Source organism: Sphaerodactylus townsendi, linkage group LG10 (genome assembly GCF_021028975.2).
Source record: "Sphaerodactylus townsendi isolate TG3544 linkage group LG10, MPM_Stown_v2.3, whole genome shotgun sequence".
NCBI lineage: Eukaryota > Metazoa > Chordata > Lepidosauria > Squamata > Sphaerodactylidae > Sphaerodactylus > Sphaerodactylus townsendi.
Window position 1 is genome coordinate 68,834,183 of NC_059434.1, and position 15,871 is coordinate 68,850,053.

General features: G+C 45.4%; 1 protein-coding gene across 1 annotated transcript in view; it reads right to left on the bottom strand.

Moving 5' to 3' along the window:
• DAPP1 (dual adaptor of phosphotyrosine and 3-phosphoinositides 1) overlaps positions 1–15,871 on the bottom strand; it is a 31,279-nt gene that overhangs the window by 2,605 nt on the left and 12,803 nt on the right. The window contains exons 4-8 of the mRNA XM_048508799.1: positions 13,491–13,621; positions 12,164–12,211; positions 10,036–10,098; positions 8,393–8,478; positions 5,658–5,745 (exon numbers count right to left, since the gene is read on the bottom strand). Coding sequence (XP_048364756.1) covers positions 5,658–5,745; positions 8,393–8,478; positions 10,036–10,098; positions 12,164–12,211; positions 13,491–13,621 — 416 coding nt within the window. The remainder of the gene's footprint in view (positions 1–5,657; positions 5,746–8,392; positions 8,479–10,035; positions 10,099–12,163; positions 12,212–13,490; positions 13,622–15,871) is intronic.

The window sequence follows — 15,871 nt, forward strand, 5'->3', positions numbered from 1 at the left end:
CCCCCAGCATTTTCAATGTATGCCCCCTGGTTTTAGTATTGTGAGAAAGAGAGAAAAATTTCTCTCTGTCAACATTTTCTACCCCATGCATAATCATATCCCCCCTCAGACGTCTCCTCTCCAAACTAAAGAGTCCCAAACGCTGCAGCCTCTCCTCATAAGGAAAGTGCTCCAATCCTTCAATCATCCTCGTTGCCCTTCTCTGCACTTTTTCTATCTCTTCGATATCCTTTTTGAGATGTGGCGACCAGAACTGAACACAGTACTCCAAGTGCGGTCGCACCACTGCTTTATATAAGGGCATGACAATCCTTGCAGTTTTATTATCAACTCCTTTCCTAATGATCCCCAGCATAGAGTTTGCCTTTTTCACAGCTGCCATGCATTGAGTTGACATTCCCATGGGACTATCAACTAAGACGCCCAAATCCCTTTCCTGGTCTGTGACTGATAGCACTGACCCCTGAAGCGTGTATGTGAAGTTTGGATTTTTTGCCCCTATGTGCATCACTTTACATTTAGCTACATTGAACTGCATTTGCCATTTCTGGGCCCACTCACCTAATTTATCAAGGTCCGCTTGGAGCTCTTCGCAATCCTTTGTGGTTCTCACCACCCTACATAATTTGGTATCATCTGCAAACTTAGCCACCACACTACCCACCCCTACTTCCAGGTCATTTATGAATAAGTTAAAGAGCACTGGTCCCAAAACGGATCCTTGGGGGACACCACTCCTTACATCTCTCCATTGTGAGAACTTCCCATTTATACCCACCCTTTGTTTCCTGTTCCTCAACCAGTTTTTAATCCATAGGAGGACTTCCCCTCTTATTCCTTCATTTCTCAGTTTTCTCAACAGTCTCTGGTGAGGAACTTTGTCAAAAGCCTTTTGGAAATCCAACTAGACAATGTCCACTGGTTCCCCCTTATCCACATGTCTGTTTACACCCTCAAAGAACTCTAGTAAGTTTGTAAGACAGGACTTGCCTCTGCAAAAGCCATGCTGACTCTTCCTCAGCAGGTCTTGCTTTTCTACATGTTTTATAATTTTATCTTTAATGATAGATTCTACTAATTTACCAGGAACAGATGTCAAACTGACTGGCCTGTAATTTCCTGGGTCCCCCCTAGACCCTTTCTTAAAGATTGGTGTGACATTGGCCATCTTCCAGTCTTCAGGGATGGAGCCTGATTTCAGGGATAAGTTGCATATTAATGTGAGAACATCAGCAATTTCATGCTTGAGCTCTTTAAGAACTCTTGGATGAATGCAATCTGGGCCAGGGGATTTGGTAGCATTTAGTTTATCAATTGCTGCCAGAACTTCTTCCTTGTCTACCACTATCTTCGCTAGTTCCTCGGATTCACCTCCTAAGAAGCTTGGTTCAGGTGCAGGAATTTTCCTCACCTCCTCTTGGGTGAAGACAGATGCAAAGAATTCATTCAGCTTCTCTGCAATCTCCCTGTCATCTTTTAGCACACCTTTTGTTCCTTCATCATCTAACGGGCCTACCGCTTCCCTAGCTGGCTTCCTGCTTTTGATGTACTTGAAGAACTGTTTGTTGCTAGTCTTGATGTTCGCAGCCATGCGTTCCTCATAATCCTTTTTTGCCTCCCTTACAGCTAACGTGCTTCTCTTTTGCCACCATTTGTGTTCTCTCTGGTATTCTTCATCAGTTAAGTTGGACTTCCATTTTCTAAAAGACATCTTTTTTTTCCTAATAATTTCCTCAACTTCCCTTGTTAACCATGGTGGCTTTCTTTTGGACTGGGCGCTGCCTTTCCTAACCTGCGGAACACATTCCAGCTGAGCTTTTAAGACTGTGTTTTTAAATAACCTCCAAGCACCTTTGACATTTTTGACTCTCTTGATTTTCCCTTTCAGCTTCCTGCGCACTATCCCCCTCATCTTTGAGAAATTTCCCTTTCTGAAGGCGAATGTAACTACATTAGTAGTTGTCACTTGTTCGCATGCAGAGATACTGAATCTGACAGCATTGTGGTCGCTGTTCCCTATCGGCTCAACAACACTGACTTCCCGCACCAGGTCCTGGGTCCCACATAGAATTAGATCTAGGATCACCTCTCCCCTGGTTGGTTCTACAACCATCTGCTCTAAGCCACAGTCATTTAGCATATCCAGGAATGTTCTCTCCTTAATATGACCTGAACATGCATTTTTCCAGTTTATGTGGGGATAGTTAAAATCGCCCATTACCACGACATTTCTGCTTTTGTTGGCCTCTCTAATTTCTTTTTCCATCTCAGAATCCTCTTGTGCACTTTGGTCGGGGGGGGGACGATAATATATTCCTAATGTTAAACTATGCTTCACCCCTGGTATTGATATCCACAGTGCTTCTGTAGAGGAATCAGCTCCCCCTGCATTGTCTATTTTATGTGACACTATGCTCTCTTTTATGTAGAGGGCCACCCCACCCCCAATACGCCCTGTCCTATCCTTCCTGTAGAGCCTGTAACCTGGGATAACAGCATCCCACTGGTTCTCCTCATTCCACCATGTCTCTGTGATGCCCACTATATCAATGTCCTCCTTCAAAACTCTGTACTCCAGCTCCCCCATTTTAGGTCGAATGCTTCTACTATTAGCATAGAGACACTTGTATACTCTGTCTCTGTCCCTAACCTGGGATTTATGTGATTTGCCCTCTAGCCTTTTGTAGACACTATCACTTATCACATTGCTATGCTTCTCGCTTGTATGTGGTTGATTTAGAAAAACCTCCCTCTCTGTCTGCATCTCCATGGACTCTGTGTTTCGAACCGAAGTCACCTCAGCTCCTGTCGGCTTTCCCCAAGGATCAGTTTAAAAGCTGTTCGGCCACCTTTTTTAACGTTGAGAGCCAGCAGCCTGGTTCCTCTTTGGTTAAAGATGAAGCCCGTCCCTTTTGTACAGGCCTGCCTTTATCCCAAAAGGTTCCCCAGTTCCCTGACAAAGCTGAAACCCTCTGCCTTACACCACCTTCTCATCCATGCATTGAGACCCTGTATCTCCGCTTGCCTAGCTTCGCCCTAAGCTTGGCGTGGAACAGGTAGCATTTCGGAGAATGCCACCTTGGAGGTCCTGGATTTTAACCTTTTTCCTAGCAGCCTAAATTTAGCTTCCAGAACCTCCCGGCTACATTTCCCAATGTCATTGGTACCAATGTGGACCACAACTGCTGACTCCACCCCAGCACTGTCTAACAGCCTATCTAGACGAAGCGTGACATCCGCAACCTTCACACCAGGCAGGCAAGTCACCATGCGGTCATCACGCCTCTCACAAACCCAACTCTCTATATTCCTAATGATCGAATCACCCACTACAAGGAGCCCCCCACCTCCCCGAGGGGTATCCTCAGTGCGAGAGGATATCTGACCACTAGCTAAGGAAGGGGTCCCATCTAAGGGAGCATCTTCCACCACCTCAGACTGGCACCCTCCGTCACCCAGATTCTCATTCTCCATGACATCTGAAGAGATGTCACCTTGGGAGTGGGACCCGGCTGCTAGGTCCCTGAAAGCCTCGTTTGTTGCCCTCTTTGCCTCTCTCAGCTTCGCCAGGTCTGCCACCTTGGCTTCAAGAGAACGCACACGTTCCTTGAGTGCCAGGAGCTCATTGCAGCGAGGGCACACCCATGACTTCTGCCCTAGTGGCAGATAGTCATACATGTGACACTCAGTGCAAAACACTGGAATGCCCCCATCCCCCTGCTGGCTTCCTGCCTTCATATCTAATTTTGTTTAGATATTCAAATATTGATTTTAATTAGTGCCTCCCTGTTAAGGTTTCTATACCTTCTACTATCCCTTAAAATATGTTCTTATTTAGTAAAACACCTGTGCGCGCCGTTAGGCGCGTGCCGCTGGTTCCAGAGACTAACTGAAAAGATTTTAAAATGTGAGAAGCCCCACCCCTTCAGCACTAACTGAAAAGATTTACAAATGTGTGAAGTCCCACCCCTTCAGCAGCCTCTCCCAATCAGCAGCCCTAGGACAAGGAGAAAAAAAGAGAAACCCCCTGTTTAAAATACACTGTTTAAAAGATGTGGCTTTGAGAAAAGCCCTCTGTAAAGAAAAATCAGAGCTCCTCAGCCCTTTCTGGCCCACTGCTGTTCTCCACTGCTCCTCTTCTCTGCTGGTTCCAGAGACTAACTGAAAAGATTTAAAAATGTGAGAAGCCCCACCCCTTCAGCACTAACTGAAAAGATTTACAAATGTGAGAAGTCCCACCCCTTCAGCAGCCTCTCCCAATCAGCAGCCCTAGGACAAGGAGAAAAAAAGAGAAACCCCCTGTTTAAAATACACTGTTTAAAAGATGTGGCTTTGAGAAAAGCCCTCTGTAAAGAAAAATCAGAGCTCCTCAGCCCTTTCTGGCCCACTTCTCAGCCCTTTCTGGCCCACTGCTGTTCTCCACTGCTCCTTTTAAAGCGAAGGTGGCCGGTGCTCTACTACTGAGTCACAAGCCCTCCCCACTTCCATGTGTTCACTGCTTTCTTCATGTAAATAAATTCAAGGGGAGCACATAGTGGAGACTAGATTACTCTGGTCCTGTACCAACTCCATTGGCTGCCAATTGAGTTCCAGATTAGGTTCAAGGTGCTTGTGCTGACATTTAAGGACCTACATACCTACGGGACTGCCTCTCCCCATATTGCCCCTCTAGACCCCTCTGTTTGTCAGGGAGGATTTGCTGGAGGTCCCCAGCCCAAAACCGGTCTGACTGGCCTCTACTAGGGCCAGGGCTTTTTCAGCCTGTAAGACCGAGCTCTTCCGCCAGGCTTTTATATCTTGCCAGCCGGCCTGAGCGGAACATCATAGCCTCCCATGGGTGTCTTTTACAGGGTTTTAACGCCATCTGCTTATGTATTGCTTTATTGTCATACGTTTTAATTGGAATGGCTGTTTGTATACATTGTTTTATTGTATTGTTTTTATCTGGTTATATCAGGGATCTTCAAACTATGGCCCTCCAGATGTTCATGGACTACAATTCCCATCAGCCCTGCCACTTGGCCATGCTGGCAGGGGCTGATGGGAATTGTAGTCCATGAACATCTGGAGGGCCATAGTTTGAAGGCCCCTGGGTTATATTGATGTTCGCCACCCTGATCCCTGTTGGGAAGGACAGGATATAAATTTAAAAATAAATAAATAAATCAGCAGTGCTTTCTGAAAGAACCATAGAATCATAGAGTTGGGGGGGGGGGGCGGCATACAAGCCATCTAGTCCAACCTGCTCAAAGCAGGCTCAGCCTAAAACATCCTTGCAAGTGTTCATCCAACCTTTGCTTGAAGACTGCCAGTGAGGGGAAGCTCACCACTTCCCCAGGCAGCCGATACCACTGCTGAACAATTGCTTACTGTAACCATTTTTTTCTTAATACCCAGCTGGTATGTTTCTGCCCACAATTTAAACCCATAATTGATAAACCACAAGGAGCTGTGATTGGAAAAAGAAATTGGAGCTTTTTTAGAATGCCAGTTTATATGTACAAATATGGTCATTTTCTCTTTCCAATACTAGTGAGGCCAAAATGGAAATTTAGCCTCCTCTTTGGCCAGCAGGAAATGCTAACTGTCATCATTAACACATCAACTGCCGAGTTAAGTAATGCTAGCTGAAAGTTGTGACACAGCTAGTTCCTTACCAGTTTCCACTGCAATATCTTAATCCACTCGTCGGCTTCTACTCCAGTCTTTGCGTAGAGATAAAATGTCCTCACTGGGAATACTAAACTGTTTTAAAATAATAATAATAAAGACATTATATATTAAACAACCAATTGCTGTATTTAGTTATTTAGTAATTTTGTAGGCTGCTTCTCCACAGTCCTGGGCTTACAAGTAAAAACCAAGAGCATAAACTAATTAAAACACCATAAATTACTAATATAAAAAAGCAGCCAACAAAACCAAGCCACTGGCATAAAAATAGTGTAGAATAACCACTGAATGCCCTAAAAAAATCAATAAAACCAACCTAAGGACAGAAGCAGACCATAAACAGATAAAAAGTATTTTGAAACCCCTTTGTTAAAAGACTGAGTCAAAATAAATGTTTCAACCTGGCAACTGACAGTGTGGTCGGTGTCAGGTGAGCCTCAAGGGGAAGGCATGCAAGATGTGAGGTGCCATCACTGAAAAGGCCATGCCTGCAGTTGCTACCTACCTCATTTCTGCAGGCGGGGGGGCAGAAAGCAAGACTTGAGAAGTAAATCTTAACCTATGGAGAAGGATAATACAGGAGTGCAGTACTTTCAGGTACCTGAGCCCCAAGCCCTTTAGTGCTTAAACCTCTGCAGTGAGGAAGATGCCTTAGTCACAATGGTATACACAGCCCAACTAGCTGACAAACTAAAGGAAACAATCAAGCTAAACAGAATCTAAGGGCTGCATTATATTTTCTGGGCCAATTCAACTGAAGTTATGACTAAAGACTCGTTTACTTTCCAGAATGATGTGGTATACAATATGGTAGGCTCCTGATATGTATGTGCAGGTGGAGATGCAGATTTTTTGTACATTCTTGTTTGTTAAAATAAAAAAGAAATAAAGAAAAAAATCATGCCAATGAAAAATTTAGCAAGATGTATGGGATATTTTTTTTTTCTCCCAACTGTGTTAGTTCTGCCCATGGGACAGAATTCAAACATATTTTACACACAAAAAAAGTTTCTTTAATGTTGTTGCTACTTTTTAAAAAGAATACCATCTCCGTAATCTTACTATGTGTAAAATAAAGGCCACAAAGCACCAAATAGGTATGAGGGAGAAAGGAAAAGCATGTGTAAGACACCAGGAAAGGTGAGGCACGGCAAGTTACCTTGCTTAAAGCCAAGGGATTTATATGGGACTTACTGCAGTTGTGACCAGAGGTGGGATCCAGCAGGTTCTCACAGGTTCCCGAGAGTAGGTTACTAATTATTTGTGTGTGCCGAGAGGGGGTTACTAATTGGTGATTTTGCCACGTGATTTTTGCCTTAGTTACACCCCTCCTCTCAGCAATAGCATGCAGAACTTGAAGCAGTCTAGCAGGAGGTGCACCGGCATGCGTGGCAGCCTGCGCCTGCGTTCATCCGTTTCCTGCCCAAGGACCGGTGCAGTGGCTGCGTCTTTGCCACAGCCCCGCCCAGGAATGCCCTGCCCCCGGAATGCCTGGCCACGCCCCCGTCGTGCCCTGCCCAGCCCCATTGGCGCTACACCACAGTTTGAATCCCACCACCATGGGAACCTTACTAAAATTTTTGGATCCCACCACTGGTTGTGACCAACTTTTGCATGGATGTTATACTTTTAGCTTAAATATACATCATATATGCTAAGCAATTAATGTCTTTCAAAGGCATGTGTTGAGTAGGAGTTTTAACATGGGTAGATATTCCGGGATTCTCAAATGGCCAAAGCTCCCTACAAATGAAAGCATACAATTAAAGCGAAATACATGAATTGCAACCAACAAGTAACTCACAACATATGAACCAGCACAGAGAGTAGGCAACAAGGCTAGCCCAAAGCCATTAGTGGCTGAGGGGGCATTTGTTCGGGGAAGGCTGTTTAGATGAGGAGATTCAGAATAGATGATGGGGCAAATTGGGGTAGCACTGTGGAGAACAGGAAAGCAGGACATTCCACAAGGTGCTTCATGACTTCTGTTAATAAACCATTTTTATGCAAGATTATTAGAGTTGCGGGTCCCCCCTGGCAACCAGTGGGGGATGGGGGGGGTGGAGTTGTCAGATCCAGGCTGGGAAATTCCTGGAGATTTGGAGAAGGGGAACCTGGGGAGGGCAGGGATCCAGAGGTGGGATCCAGCAGGTTCTCACAGGTTCCCGAGAGTAGGTTACTAATTATTTGTGTGTGCCAAGAGGGGGTTACTAATTGGTGATTTTGCCACTTGATTTTTGCCTTAGTTACGCCCCTCCTCCGCTCCTCAGCAGTAGCGCACAGAACTTGAAGCAGTCTAGCAGGTGGTGCACCGGTGTGCGTGGCAGCCTGCACCTGCGTGCATTCGTTTCCCGCCCAAGGACCACCGCAGTGGCTGCGTCCTTGCCACAGCCTTGCCCAGCAATGCCCCGCCCCCGGAATGCCCAGCCACGCCACGCCGTGCCCCGGCCAGCCCCATTGGCGCTACGCCACTGTTTGAATCCCACCACCATGGGAACCTGTTACTAAAATGTTTGGATCCCACCACTGCAGGGATCTCAATGGGGTACAATGCCAAAGAGCCCACCCTCCTAAGCATCCATTTTCTCCAGGAAAAGTGATCTATGTAGTGTGGAGATGAGCTGCAATTCTGAGAGGTCTTCTCAAGATGATCATGAAGAGAGACAAATACACAGAAAAAAAACCTTTCCAAAGTGTCATTCATGATGCCACAACTTACCAAAAACAATTGACTTTATCCTGTGAATAGTCAAACTGTACTGCTGTGCATTCTGTTAAGTCTAGTGTTCTGATTGGCTCTGTGGACTGGAAAATAAATTTGTTTTTGAAATAATCATCCTTGTCTTGGAAACTCCCAGAATCTCATATTCCCAAAATAAAAGTGCTAAGTTGTAACTTGACTGCTCCATTTTATAAAATTCCAGTTTTGAATGTTCTATATTTTAATTATCATCTTTTTATCTTTCCTGTAAATATATGCTTCCTACTTCCAGAAATATCAACTTAAAAAAAATTCTACCTCCATCTCACCCCAATAATTCTGAATCTGTACAATTGAAAATCACTTTTGGATTAATCACATTGGAAATATAGAGTATGGAATGAATGTATATAGCTAAATTTTCACCAAATGTGGTTTTCCATTGCGCCCCCCCCCCATAAGTTGCAGCCATCTTCTGGCAACCCTGTGGGGTTTTCAAGGCAAAAGACACTCTGAGGTGGTTTGTCATTGTCTGCCTCTGCGTAGCAACCCTGGTATTCCTTGGTGGATCTCCTGTTCAAATACTAACCAGGGCTATCTGAATACTAGCCAGAACTGATTAGAAGCTGCTTAGCTTCTGAGATCTGACAAGATCAAGCTAGCCTGGGCTATCCAGGTCTGGGAATCCATTGCCTATATATGTGACCCAAAAAGAGATCTGTGTGCATTTCGTTATGCAGAATAACACTTGTACACAAAAGTGACATTCATTCTGGGTTACGTGAACTAGCCCTGAATCCACTGGGAAATTAGTGGGCTAATTTCTTATGTTTAGTTGAAGACTAAAATTGCAATGTGATACTGGAACACAGACTGATATTATTTACAGCCAGGGGCGGCCTGCCTTTAGTTGGCCCCAGACTATTGCCTAAGGTGCCAGAGGGCAAACAGATCCTGGGGCAGCCCTGTGGAGCGACCGTTTGAGGCAGATCTTTGGGCACAGCTGCCTAAGAAGTGCTGGCCGGCTGGCAGCTCACGGCATCCCTACTACTGGCCAACTTGTGGTGTGCCCCTTAAAGCTGCAGCTCCACTATAGTTGCCACTCCAGGTTGGGAAATTCTTAGAAATTTGGGGGTGGAGCCTAGGGAGGAGTTTGAGGACAGATGGACCTCAGTGGGCCGTAAAGCTGTAGAGTCCATCCTCGCAACAGCCATTTTTTTTCCCAGGAGAACTGATCTCTGACATCTGTTATAATTCCAGGAGATCTCTACTCCTCAACACGTCCCAGAGTTTCTGTGAACCATTTTATAGATGGACAGTAGGAACCATCTGGAAATATCAAAGGAATGAGGTAACTGAGTTGCCAGCGAATTTATAGAAACATATCCTATCCCTTAGAGGTTTAATGTGGACAAATGGAAAGCTGACACTGTTCATAACATGGAGGTAAATAAAACTATCTGTTAAATAATATCTTATTAAGCATCTAGTAAAGAAATAGGACATTTTCTCCAGGTCTGTTGGCAACCCAGGTTCAAATATTAAATCATAGAATTGCCATCATTTTGTGATTGAACCTTGAAGTTTCTTTATGCCCAGCTTTATCTGCAACACAAGATTACTGTTCAGAACACAGTTCCAAGTGCAATATTCTCACTCACCATCTGGTCTTTATAATATTTCAGCTCATTCCTGTGCAATGTAAACCACCTAGTTTTCCAATTCTGAAAGAATAAAACACAAAAAGAAAAGAAAGATGAAGATTCTGGACTTTGTAATTGTTTTGATAAAATATAAAGACCTACACAGTTGTTTCAAATAAGTAGTTTGACACTTGGAAAAGCAGAAAAGCCAAAGCCAAAACCCCACTGCTGTCTACAGACTAAAACCTGACCTGAATTTATTTATGTACAGGCTGGTTTTAAAGGAACAAGCCAGTAGCAGAAATCTCCAGGCAGACAAAGTAGAAACCTGGTGAAGCACAACAATTTAAACTGGCTATGACTTCAGAGAGTAGTTAGACTTTTCTACAATGCTTTCAAGCACAGACAATTGCTGACAAGCTACTAGGTTGGATCCCCTCTTACACGCAGGATTTCACCTACACCAGCCTCCTCTGTTCCCAGAGACAGAATAAATGGTACAAGGTCTGCTCATCACCAGAGACAGGTCTAACAATTGGGCACTCTCTTCTCTCCCAGAAATAAAGTTGAACTGCTCTGCCACACTACCAGGCAGAGCTATCCTTCATTCTGTCTGCTCTTTTCCCTCAGCCAGACCTGAGCTAACCCTGCTCTCTCCCTGAGGCAAAACTCAACTCCTCTCTTCCCTCCAACATCTCGTCCTCCTTTTCAAAGGTGACTGGATGCCGGAGCAGCACTCCTATGAGTTCACCTGTGTGGCTGATTTTCCCTTCAGGGGCAGAAAGCTTCCGATCCATTACAGTGTACTTAGGCCTCTATTCTCAGCCTTACCTAACTTACAGGGCTGTTGTTGTGGGGATAAAATGAAAGAAAGGGGAACAATGTTGTCAGCTACATTGGATCTTCATTGGGATGAAAAGCGGGGTATAAATATATACATAACTAAACAGACTAGTTAAAAATATACACGACACTTTTTTGTGGTCAAGTGACAGCTGACTTATGGTGACCCTGTAGGGTTTTCATGGCAAGAGACATTCAGAGGTGGACCATCATTGCCCATCTTTGTGTCATGACCTTGGTATTCCTTGGAGGTCTCCCATCTAAACATTTGCCAGGTTCAGGGTTGACAGTGTGTGTGTGTGTGGCCCAAGGTCACCTAGCAAGCTTCTATGTCTGTGAGGGGAGATCTGAACCTAATCCAGCATGTTAACCACTAGACCAGGCTGGCTGTCATACAAAACATTGGCAGAGTGCAAATATCCCCAGAAAAATTGCACTCATATTACAGAGCATAATTGATAACAGTGATGAGAAATCTGTCATGGTAGGAACTGCAGTTGCTTTCTGCATTTCTCCCCCTTCCCTTAACATCCCATGCCTAGAAAAAGCAAAGTAGTATAGCAGTTAGAGTGTTGGATTTGAACTTGGGGGATTCCAGGATTAAGTCTCCACTCAGACATCTCCCTGAGTGTCTGTGACTGGATAGCTCTACAGTCAGACTACTCTACCTCACTGAAGGATTGCGGGAATAAAATGGAGGAGAAGGAAACCAGGAATACTGCCCTACGCTCCTCAGAGGAAAGAATCATAATGAACTAGAACTTGATCTTTTAGAACCTCCTTTCTCGATTCCATATTTATATATGTGGCTCAGAGGTGGGATCCAGCAGGTTCTCACAGGTTCCTGAGAGTAGGTTACTAATTATTTGTGTGTGCCGAGAGGGGGCTATTAATTGGTGATTTTGCCACGTGATTTTTGCCTTAGTTACGCCCCTCCTCTCAGCAGTAGTGCGCAGAACTTGAAGCAGTCTAGCAGGAGGTGCACCGGCGTGCATGGCAGCCTGCGCCTGCATGCATTCGTTTCCCGCCCAAGGACCGGCACAGCGGCTGCATCCTTGCCAAAGCTCCGCCCATGCCACAGCTCCGCCCACAGAATGCCCAGCCACGCCCCTGTCGTGCCCCGCCCAGCCCCGTTGGCACTACGCCACAGTTTGAATCCCACCACCATGGGAACCTGTTACTAAAATTTTTGGATCCCACCACTGATGTGGCCCCTGGCTGCCACCAGCTATGACAATTTGGCTTTGTAGTTTAACAATTTGGCTTTGTAGTCTGGGCAGAAGACGTCTGTGGTGTCTCTTACCTTAACGATCCCGCCTTGTTTGGTCAGATAGCCTTCTTTTGTACCCAGCTGCAGGAAAAGAGATAAAGGGTCACATGTTGGAAGGAGGTGCCGGGGGGGGGGGGGGGGTGGCAGAGGACAAGGACAAGTAAATTGATAACAAGTCATTATGAAACCATATTACTGACATAAAACAAAGTCCAGCAATCCATTTCTACCTCACCATTGCTCAGCTTGTCTTTATAACTATGTTACTGTATCTCTGTCAAGAGCATCAACTCTGTGCCTACACAAGAAGTAAACATGTAAAGTCATCCATTAACTTGTTTAGGGGCTCTTGGTTACCTTGTGAGGTTCCTTCAGAGCCTCCCAAAAACATAAGATGTATGTTTAACTCATTCCCCAAGGCAATGAAACAGTTTTTTTTCATCCAGTAAGATGGTCCTAGATGATAAAACAATCCTTTTTGGCCAATAGATTCTGTATCTTAAGGTTAAACTAGGAGCAACTGCATGTCTGGCTTGAACCCAAGGATGCCAGAACTATTTTAAAATACTGTGAGGTAGGACAAGGTGCTCTTGTTTCCCCTGCCCCTCCCACAACTCTTTTTCCATTCCAAAAGAGCCACTGGCCATTAATAACAAAGAGTAACAAAGGGGCTATTTTGAAGTCCCAATCACAAACAAAGGCAGTGCTTGTTCTACAAAAAATATCAAAGTAGTTAAGCTTTAAAAAGACTATACTTAGTACACACAAAGAATGTGCGAGTGCTCAGAGCATTTCACATATATTGCCTGAACAATGCTAACAAGAACTCTAGAAGGTAGGGAAGTGTTACTGCCATGCAAAGTCGTATCTAGGGAAAATGTAGCTTGGTGCAAAATCTGAGTTTTCCACCCCACTCCCATATGGGCGGCCACCCTCCCCCACCACGACCAAACTTTTTTTGCACCAGGTCTTGAAATCAGTGTATGGGCCCGGGAAGAAGGAGGAGGGGTGTGGGTGATTTTCTGCCCCCATGTGATTAAATGTCCACACCCCAGGGACATTTGACCCTATATGTCTCCCTGGGCAATACGCTCCTGCTGCGTATTGTAGGTGGCTTACTGACTGAGGCTGATATGTAGCCCCTGATTCATCTGGGTTTCATTACCTTGAACCTCCCCTGCAATGCCTTTGAGGGGCTGAGGATCAAAGGAGGCTGTTGGGAGAAGGAGGAGATGTGAAAGATCCACTTTCACCAATGGAATGATTGTGAAGTACATCATATTTCCCACAGCAAGGTACAAATAGCCTTGACTGGTACATCTAGTGTTCCATTCAGCCCAGTAACAGAACACTGACTCACCGATGGTGCGTTGGGGACAAGATCAATTTCTGTTTTTCCTGTCTGCATTGCTGTATGAACCCGCACAGATTCATAAATAGAAGGTTCTTCCACTTTCTTAGGATATGGATGTTTCAGTACAATCAGAGTACCTGAACAGAGAGAAACAAAGATCCCAACTTTCAGATTTTTATTCCCAGTTCAGACCTTTGGAAATATGGTGGAACTATTGAGCAAACTGAGGTTATTGCACTTTGGCCACATTATGTAAAGACAAGACTCACTAGAAAAGACAATAATACTAGGAAAAGGTGAAGGCAGCAGGGGAAAAGGTCAGATGTAACATGAGATGTACTTGCTCTCTAAAGGAAGCCCTGGGCCTCAGTTTGTAAGATTTGAGCATGGTTGTTAATTATAGGATGTTTTGGACATCACTGATTCATTGGGTCACCATGAATCGGAAGTGACTTGGCAGCACTTGACACACATTAATCTCCAGATTCTGTACTACTTAGCATGGGCCAGGCAGAGGCAAAATACTATACAGGAGATCCACAACCTTTTTCAGCTCCTGGATACTTTGGAATTCTGACAAAGTATGATGAGACCAGCCACAAAATGGTTGATACAAAATGGCTGCCACATGAGAAACCAGCCACAAAAGGGCTGCCACAGCTTATGTTCAGTCATGAAGATTCTTGTATTGTGGTATCAGTTGCTGCAAAGCAATCTTTTGAAAAGTCTGCACAGTCAATGGTCTGCACAGTCAACAGCCTCACCAATTCTGTCCGCTTTCTAAAATGCAACCTTGGCAGGTAGCAGGAAAGGTGCCCACAGACACCATGTTGGGGTTCACAGTACTTCACTACTGTGTAAAGAAAACTTGCATTTCATAAAGAATGAAGGGTTCCATCCAGGCAGCCTTTTTACTCAATTTCTTCCAATTTCCATCTTTATTTCAGCCTCCATTTCATCTGCCTTTTGCTCACAGTCCCCAACTTAGTGTTTTTGGTGGTCAAAAAAGACACCCCTTCCCTTTTTCAACAGTGGAAAAGCTGGATGGTTCCAATTCACTATGACTTAAACGTAATGCCAAATTTTGTATTGAATATAACCTCAGTGACAGCATCTTGCAGGCTGTGGTTAAGAGGCTAAAGAGCTCATAAGAACCCTTGAGATCCCCAAGATGGGTTGATGAGAACATCTTACTAAAATGATCATCTATGTGTCCGATACAAACAGAAAGGGTGAATAGTGGTCAATTCCCCACCCACCATTAGATGCGCGCTCCTCACGGCAAATACCCTGGAGTCCTGCAGCACTCCCCACTACACCAGCAGTGACAACACAGCAACAACGCAGTCACCCTGATTCTGCCACTCCTCCCACCCCTCAGCAGGCGTCATTTCGGATCCTGGTCAGAAGTACATCTTTTTGAAACCGCACACCAAGCACGGAGCAGGGATCCCCTCCACTTTCACTTGTGAAGTGGGGAAAGGGCCAGTGAGACATTCTGAGCAGCGTCTTCTTGTTTATAACCACCCCTGAGGGGGCTCTACAAGAAAACATGACAACTGCTTTTAAAAAATCTCCCAGAAACTATGGCTGTTTCCGCACGGCCACGATTGGGGTTGGGTCGGCGTACACGATTGGGGTTGGATCGGCCATGGAGCGCCGTCGCTCGGTCGACCTGCCATTTCTGTGGCCGTCCGGCACGTCGCCGAGGCCTGGGGATACGCCCCCCTGCCCTGCGCGACTGCTCCGGTGTCGCAGGGCAGGGGGCATGTCCCCAGGTCTCGGCAACGCGCCGGACGGCCACAGAAACGGTAGGTGAACAGTGGAAAGGGGGGAGGGAGGGCGCCTTCGAGCCGCTGCTGTTCGCATGGCAGCAGCTCGAAGCCGCCGTTTTCCGAAAACCTTGCTGGGGAAGCGAGGTCGGAAAACGGCAGCTTCACGCCACTCGGGAGGCGCGAGGGCGGCGTGGCTGCGCAGCAGCTGCAAACCCCCTCCCCCCCCCATGCGAACAGCTCTCTGGGGACGGCGTTTTTGCCGTCCCCAGGGCGCTGTTAATGGCCCATGCAGAAAGGGCCATTCTTTCTTTCTTCGTCTGAAAGAAAAAAAGTATTTGGTCAGAGAAAAGTGGGGGAGGGGTAGTAAAAAAATGATCTGGAAGTTTATACTTCTTTTAGACAGAGAGATTACAAAAGGATCTGCTTCACCAGTTTCTTCATTTATGGCCTCTTTGCATCAGCAAAATAATGGCTATTATATTTATAATCAAATGAAGATGCTGACAAGAAGCTGTTGCATCACCAGCTTCACCTTCCACAAGTCAATAAACTTTTTGAAGGAATTCTAATGGGACAAAGTCAGGATATTCAGCTTTCAGGCAGCTTTCCCTC